This window comes from Triticum dicoccoides, chromosome 5A, assembly GCF_002162155.2.
Source record: "Triticum dicoccoides isolate Atlit2015 ecotype Zavitan chromosome 5A, WEW_v2.0, whole genome shotgun sequence".
In the NCBI taxonomy this organism is placed as follows: domain Eukaryota; kingdom Viridiplantae; phylum Streptophyta; class Magnoliopsida; order Poales; family Poaceae; genus Triticum; species Triticum dicoccoides.
The window spans coordinates 635,484,507-635,493,102 of NC_041388.1; the positions used below are offsets into that span (position 1 = coordinate 635,484,507).

The window sequence follows — 8,596 nt, forward strand, 5'->3', positions numbered from 1 at the left end:
TTGTGGGTTTATGATCAAGTTTATCTATGAACAATATTTGAATCTTCTCTGAATTCTTTTATGTATGATTGGTTATCTTTGCAAGTCTCTTCAAATTATCAATTTGGTGTGGCCTACTAGATTGATCTTTCTTGCAATGGGAGAAGTGCTTAGCTTTGGGTTCAATCTTGCGGTGTCCTTTTCCAGTGACAGTAGGGGCAGCAAGGCACGTATTGTATTGTTGCCATCGAGGATAACAAGATGGGGTTTATATCATATTGCATGAGTTTATCCCTCTACATCATGTCATCTTACTTAAAGCGTTACTCTGTTCCCTTGAACTTAATACTCTAGATGCATGCTGGATAGCGGTCAATGTGTGGAGTAATAGTAGTAGATGCAGGTAGGAGTCGGTCTACTTGTCTCGGACGTGATGCCTATATACATGATCATACCTAGGTATTCTCATAACTATGCTCAATTTTGTCAATTGCTCAACAGTAATTTGTTTACCCACCGTAATACTTATGCTCTTGAGAGAAGCCACTAGTGAAACCTATGGCCCCCGGGTCTATTTTCCATCATATTAATCTCCCGTCAACAAGCTATTTCTGGTGCCATTTTTATTTCACTTTATTTACTTTGCATCTTTATCATAAAACTACCAAAAATATTATCTTATCATATCTATCAGATCTCACTTTCGTAAGTGACCGTGAAGGGATTGATAACCCCATTATTGCATTGGTTGCGAGGATTTTATTTGTTTGTGTAGGTGCGAGGGACTCGTGCGTGGCCTCCTACTAGATTGATACCTTGGTTCTCAAAAACTAAGGGAAATACTTACGCTACTTTGCTGCATCACCCTTTCCTCTTTAAAGGAAAACCAACGCAGTGCTCAAGAGGTAGCACTCCTCTATCGCCCCCCTATGGTCATGATGTTGGCGAGGAAGATCATGACGACGAGCTCGACACAATGTCACAGAGGTAAACTTATAAAATCCTCTTTCCCCTCAAATGCTTGGTGATGTAGTGCAAATGTAGTGTTGGACTCATGTGATGCTAAAAATTGTTGATGGTTTTTGGCATTGTAGTGTGCAAAATGAGCCGAATGAGATGGAAATTTTAATGTCTCAACTTGACTCAATTAACACCATCGACCTCAAGGACATTGTCTTGTCTATGGCTGATGAAAGCTAAGGAGAGGGAGAGGTAGCCCAAAGGAAGAGATCGATGCACAAGCTATGACGAAGAAGCTATCAAGGGCGGTGAACTATAAGGAAGGATAGGAGATAACTTTGCATGATGCTTGGATGAATAACTCTTGATGAGTCAGTTGGAGCCGATCAAACCATTGAAACATTTTGGAGTAGGATTGAGGATAATTATACACTCAATGTTCCAGTTCCCTCCAACCGCACACAAGAATCTCTTGCTCGCCTTTGGGGTGTCTATCACGTTGACCAAGTGAACATTACACCATCAAGTGGAGTGCCAACAATAGAGTATGTGCCTATCACCCAAGAGCTAAGCAAGCAACGGAACATAAGGGGTGGGAACAAACAATTCACTTCACACCACTTGTTACAAGGTGCTCTAAGTAAATGAGAAGCGGGCTAGAAGAAAGTGTGTGACAACATGGAGGAAGTCAAGATTGAGCATCTCTCTCAGCTGGATGGGAAAATTGATACTAAAGGATACGATGAAGAATGGTAGAGTTGACGCTTACAAAGAAGAGCTCATTGCAATGATTAAGACAAAGAAAGTGTTGGTTTCTGTATGCAAGGAAGAGAAGATGGTGAGGTGGATGGAGCTCAAAATGATGGAGGATGAGAGGTTGAGAGCAAAGACCATGGCTGGAAAGAAGAAGTTGCAATCGAGGAACAACACCTTGCAATGGAGGTCATGGAGCAAATGACCAAGAGGAAGGACGATGAGCGCCAAATCATGTTCATGAATGCGAGTACGATGGATGAAAAACATGGTGTATGTGCCAGGCTTTTGATGAACTATGTTGCGGGCGGTGGTTTTTGGATGAACTATATTTTATACTTGTCGTTGAATTGTTGGATGTAGTGCATTTAGATTGTTGTTAAAATGCTATATACATGTTTTAAATGGTTGTGCAAAGCGATGGAAGGAACATGCCATTTTTTATAGTGAGTTTAGTTTGAGAAAGTGGTTTAAGGAGCAGAATGACTAGAGATGATCTTATTTAAGGGATGTGGAGTATCTACTCGCGAGTACATATGGACCCGCATGAATAGTAAATTCAAAACAAATGGTAAAAAGTTCAAAGATTTTTGATTTTTTGGCAGGATTGTTCAATGTTTCGAGTGCTTGCAAAATTTCATGATGGGATGACATTTGTGGGATATGGACCCGCATGAATAGTAAATTCAAAACAAATGGTAAATAATTCAAAAAAAATCTATTTTTTATAATGAAACTTTGCAACCACTCGGAACATTTAACAATGTTTGCCACAAATAAATCAGTTTTTTATTCTTTATCATTTGTTTTGAATTTACTGTTCAGGACTGATGCATTTGTGCTCGCGGCGGTACTTAACACCGATGGATCTATCCTGGGCGGAGTTGGAGGAACGGGTATGCTGCTATGCGACCACTCCGGTGCTATTATTTCCAGCTCATGTAGGCATATTTTCACATGTGATGATGTGTTGGAGTATGAGATTTTAGAGCATTTCCAGCAGACCCCTTATATCACACCGACCCGCAAAATAACCGTTGGTTTACAGTTTTACATGAAAAAAGTGGCCCGAACAGAAATCATATCGGACTGCGGCCCTTAAATTTTTCTGCGGGGCGCGGTAAAGGTTGGAGATCTTGGAGAGGAGGAGGCTAGCCGAAAGAGGCCATGCGGTGCCAAGGTTCGGTGAGCAAGGTGGTTTGGCAAGCGGTGGTGGCAATGGTAGCGGTGAAGATTTCGTCTTGTGATGATGATGATGGATGCGATGTCTTTTGGGTTGTGGCGCGAAAACTATGTTCAAATGTCGCCAAATCTATGCTTGAATTCTCGAAATTTGTGTTTTATTTGTCAAAATTGCGATCAATTGCATTGTGTGTTTTTATGGTTTGCGAGCTCTGTTCGGCCGCAACCGATTTCGGTCTTTAAACTGCGTTTTTCTTGGCCCTTAACTGTGGTTCAAGGGTCGCGGCTTTAAGGGCCTGCTAGAGATGCTCTTAGCAATTCAGGAAGGACTCATGTTGACACTACAGTAGAGCAACCTATCGATCTATGTTGAAAGCGACAGTTTGGAGGCAATGAACATGGTGACAAATGGAGAGACAAACAGATCAAAGTACGCATTTTTGATTAGAGAGATAAAAGAAACTATGTCCGAACGTAATTCTTGTACTTTCTCTGTTTCTAAATATAATTCTTTTTAGAGATTTCAAATGAACTACTACATATGGATGAATATAAATATATTTTAGAGTATAAATTCACTCATTTTGCTCAGTATATAGTCAGCTGTTGAAATATCTAGAAAAACCTATATTTAGGAACGAAGAGAGTATTACTCATGTCCGTCGAAGTGGTAATTTGTCTAGTCATGTTTTAACAAATTTTAGGAGGACTCAAGGCCGGACTGTTGTTTGGCTTGGGTCAGGACCTGATGTCATCCAGATGCTGTTAAGCGTGATGAGTAATACAAGAATTATTTAAAAAAATAGAACTCATGTTATGTTATAAAAAAGAACATTTTTTTCTGAGAATAAGAAAAAGAATACTACCAGACCAGCCGGTGAGATCTTCTTCATGGGTAAGTCAGCCCCTGCCAGACCAGCCGGTCAACTGTATGCATCGGTTCCGATCGAAACCATTCGGGATCCGGGAAAAGGCATCAATCGAAGCACAGAGATAAACTGAACATAAACAAACACGCGAAGAACACAGACACCCGCACGCAGCCAAACCCGAGGGCGCAGAGCCACGCGCGACGAGATCCCCAACCCCCCGAGCCAGAGCCGCCGCCGCCGACCAGATCCGCCGCCCCCCCGTAGGCGGCCAACACGGCGGCCGCCAGGATGCTGCCCGACGGCGGCGGCGACGACGAGGAGCGCTGGCTCGCCGAGGGCATCGCCGGCGTCCAGCAGAACGCCTTCTACATGCACCGCGCCCTCGTAAGCCCCGCCCCGCCCCCTACCCTCCCCTCCTCCTCCCGCGGAACCCTAGCCCCCCCGGCCGCTAGCTTACCCCCGCCTCGATCGGCGATTTCGTGGGTGGATTGCAGGACTCGAACAACCTCAAGGACGCGCTCAAGTACTCGGCGCAGATGCTCTCGGAGCTGCGCACCTCCAGGCTCTCCCCGCACAAGTACTACGAGCTATGTGAGTTGGGCGTTCTCCGGGCGCCGTCGAATTCCGTGAGTGTGTGTGGGTTCGGCTGGGGTTTGACAGGATTTCACTTTGCTGGGCTGCTGCAGACATGAGGGCGTTTGATGAGATGCGGAAGCTGGAGATGTTCTTCAGGGAGGAGACCCGCCGGGGCAGCTGCTCCGTGGTTGACCTCTACGAGCTTGTTCAGCATGCTGGCAACGTGTTGCCGAGACTGTAAGGCTCATGCCCCCCCTTTAACTCTTACAGAGATTGATGCTAGTTCAATTTTACTTGCTTGGAAGAGATTGCCAGTGGCTATGACTCCAATAGGTGGGATATTGTCAGTAAATGCCATGCCATGTCCACATTAACAACTATGAGAGTCGTGTTGATTAGACTAGTTTGAATGAAGTGCAAATTCTATGGAGACATATAGGAATGGAAGACTTATTGTATCTGCAGTTCCACACATTTGAACAGTAGGCAGTGATATGTAATCCCATTCTGCCACGAGTTATTCCTCGTTGTATTGTAGATTAGCTCCCAATATGCAAAATGGATACAGTTCATTATTTGTTATGGTTCACTAAGACATTTCATGCCATTCAACACGTGCTATATCATATTGTACTGTCATTCGTGAAGTACCATATCAGTTAGAAGTTACTGTACTGATTTGTATGGTTGTATCAACTCAACTGCACCTGCAAATACCATTGGGAAAATTATAACAAGTATCGTATTCAGAGTTTGCTTGGTGGTGGGACCACTCAATTCTTTTAGCTGTGTCTGTTAAGTTCAAACACAATCGAGGAAACTTTATTCTTTACCACATCTCAGTTGCTTGCAAAAAGTGTGGAATGATATGTCAGGACTAGACTCTGTCTAAACTTATTTGTACATAAATCATGAACTAAGTCTAGGCATTATTTCATCTTTGTGGAACTTATGTTGTAAATGAAGTCTAAAGGTCATTTAATCAAAACTTAACATAATTGCGATCCACCTTTTAGCCAGACCTGCTGCTTCTTTCAGCTTTTATACCCAATTAATTTGAGTTCTTGTCCACATAACTCATAATGTGTTTATTATCAGGGATATTGCAGCTGCTTATATTCTGGCATGGACTTGTCTTTGAACTAGGGAAAAATGCAAAATTACATGGATGTTCAAGCCTTGCATGATAGAACTTTGACTCACATAAAGCAGTTTCTGAACCCCCCTATAAATTTTATGTAACTTTAAACTGTCGTCGTTTGGATTTAGGTTAAGTTTCAACTTCACTGAACACTTGCCTGTATGTTTGGCCCTGGCGCTCAGCCATCAATTTATATGTTACTGCTTATTACTGTGTTTTTAGAACATGATAATTGTTTATTAGCTTGGAACGTTGTATAAATAAGACGGTGCGTCCATGATCAAGTCCCGAGTTCTGCTTAGATCCCGACTGCCAGGTCCCATAATTATTCTGTTCTTTTATTATCTATTTTATTGTAACTGACCCATGTAAAATTAATATATGTAAAAACCAAGCTAGTTGTTTATCATGCCATCTGTCAACACTGTAATTTCTTTCAATTTAAAGAACTTATGAATAGTATTATCTGATCTTATGTTGTTCATGTGCTAGTTATCTGCTCTGCACAGTAGGATCTGTGTACATTAAATCAAAAGAGGCTCCCGCTAAAGATGTTCTGAAAGATCTTGTTGAAATGTGTCGGGGCATTCAACATCCTCTTCGTGGACTTTTCCTAAGAAGTTACCTCTCTCAGATAAGCCGAGACAAGCTACCTGATATTGGTTCAGAGTATGAAGGGTACTGTGCACCATTCAAAACTTTAGCTATTTTCAGTTTGCTTTGCTTTCATTAATATGCGTGTACCAATGGCAATTTCGAGCTCACAAATAACACACTAACCTTAGGACACTAAGAATTAGCTTATTCTCCAATTCTGTTACATAAGTATGTACTACAAATTTCTTGTGAAAATGTGCTATAATTACAAAATAATCATGTTACATTGAGTCATTGACTCTGTATAACGGGATACCTAGTACTGAAACAGAAACAAGTTAATCTTTCATGTAAACATGATGTCTTGGTTAGCAACCTAGACGGTATTTTTACAACTTTACATGATTCGCTAGTAACACTAGTGTTACTAGTTCCCTTTTCTCATTTTGTACAGCTCCTGCAATATTAATAATCACTTGGGTGCCGGGACTTGATATTCATTATTTGCTGGTACCTGGTCATCAACCCTGCTTTGTCATTAACTAATATACTCCCTCCGTTCCTAAATGTAAGTCTTTTTAGACATTTTAAATGGACTACAACATACGGATGTATATAGACATATTTTAGAGTATAGATTCACTCATTTTGCTCCATATGTAGTCACTTGTTGGAATCACTAAAAAGACTTATATTTGGGAACGGAGGGAGTAGGATTTAATCAATCTTAGTCGCATGCAATTGTATTAATATATACTACAAATCCTAACTGTTACCGGTGACCTCACTTGATTTTGGTTCATGTTGAAATGATCTGTAATTAGCTTAGCTCATTATAGTTGGTTGTTTGGGACATTGGAAGTGAGTTGTCCAGATAGTGTTTTGCCATTTCCTTTGTAATTATTTTTCTTCAACAATTTCCTTATATTCCATCTTTTGTTCTTTTTTTCAACTTTTATCACGCAGGGATGCTGATAGCATTAATGATGCAGTTGAATTTGTTCTTCAGAATTTCATAGAAATGAACAAACTCTGGGTTCGGATGCAGCATCAGGTTTGTTTGCTAGCCATTTAACCTTAGGACACAACTTTATTTATTTCCTTTCCTTTATTATCATGCATTTACCATGTTAGGCTGCTATACATCCATACCAAGTCACATATGTTGCACAGAAAAAGATCATTTATCACATATGCAGTCATTCGGAATCTTAGTTCTGGACATTTACAGAACTTAGTGATTATAAGACATTGACATGTTTAGATGATCCTGAGCTGAAACCCGAAAATGATGACCCTGGTCTGCAGGGGCCTGTTCGGGAGAAGGACAAGCGGGGGAAGGAAAGAAATGAACTGCGTGATCTGGTAAATTAATTATCATCTACAGATTCTACTTGACTGTTATTTGGAGTCATTTTAATGACACAAGTTCTTCTGAACTTTCCAGGTAGGCAAAAACCTTCACGTTCTAAGCCAAATCGAAGGCGTTGACCTTGAAATGTACAAAGAGAATGTTCTTCCAAGGATATCAGAACAGGTTTGAAGTTAGATATATTGATATAAAATGACAATGTACATCCATGATGTCGTGGAAACTGAATCTGAAATATATTGGCAGGTAGTTAATTGTAAGGACGATCTTGCACAGTTCTACCTGATGGACTGCATAATCCAAGTCTTTCCAGACGAATACCATCTACAGACATTGGAAACATTGTTGAGTGCCTTTCCCCAGCTACAGGTTGGCAACCTCACCTTTTCTAGCTTTGCTTCCCTGCTGTAGTTTCGCAGTTTATGCTGTTCCATGCTGATAATTTCATAACAGAGGTTAATTCTGTCAATCAAAGGCTCAACTTGCAAGTGATCCTCATGCCTTTGATCGACTTGGTTGGTTTACCTGATGTTTATTATCTAGAAAACTAAATAGTGTTATTTTCTCCTGTGCTTCACCACTTAAAGAAAGGATTAACATATAGGTTCAGGCGCACTTTTTTTGTCTTCACCTGATTGAAAGCTAAGGGACTTTTGAGGGCAAAGCACACTATTATATACATAGTTATGGTGTGTTATTTTATTGTGGTGCCATAGTTAGATGATGAACCTATACTTTCGTATATTCAGGGTATAACATGGTAAAGCTTGACAATGCAAGTACAATGAAGTACAAAGTTCTAGTACTATGAATCTCGCTCGGATCTTATTAACTGATATGCAGTTTCTGTTTTATTTTACTATGAAGCAAGTCATCACATAAATTCTCTTGCAGCCAAGTGTTGATATCAAAACGGTGCTATCTCAACTCATGGACAGATTGTCAAACTATGCTGCCACAAGTCCTGAAGTGAGCATGCCCCAGACCACTTTATCAGATGTAATCCGTATATGCTTTTACATTAATGAATTGTGCAGGTACTGCCAGAGTTTTTGCAAGTCGAAGCTTTTGCGAAGTTCAGCAATGCTATTGGAAAGGTAACACTTAAATTGCCGCTTATCACTAATTAGAAATATGCAATCACACAGGTCATACATGTCCACT

At 40.7% G+C, this 8,596-nt stretch overlaps 1 protein-coding gene across 1 annotated transcript in view; it reads left to right on the forward strand.

The window, feature by feature from the left end:
- The first annotated feature begins 4,034 nt into the window (after positions 1–4,034).
- LOC119303615 (vacuolar protein sorting-associated protein 35B-like) overlaps positions 4,035–8,596 on the forward strand; it is an 8,618-nt gene continuing 4,056 nt past the window's right edge. Inside the window, exons 1-10 of the mRNA XM_037580746.1 lie at positions 4,035–4,130; positions 4,241–4,337; positions 4,433–4,559; positions 5,956–6,141; positions 7,027–7,114; positions 7,369–7,425; positions 7,508–7,597; positions 7,679–7,801; positions 8,327–8,401; positions 8,470–8,529. Of these exons, the coding sequence (XP_037436643.1) occupies positions 4,035–4,130; positions 4,241–4,337; positions 4,433–4,559; positions 5,956–6,141; positions 7,027–7,114; positions 7,369–7,425; positions 7,508–7,597; positions 7,679–7,801; positions 8,327–8,401; positions 8,470–8,529 (999 nt within the window). The remainder of the gene's footprint in view (positions 4,131–4,240; positions 4,338–4,432; positions 4,560–5,955; positions 6,142–7,026; positions 7,115–7,368; positions 7,426–7,507; positions 7,598–7,678; positions 7,802–8,326; positions 8,402–8,469; positions 8,530–8,596) is intronic.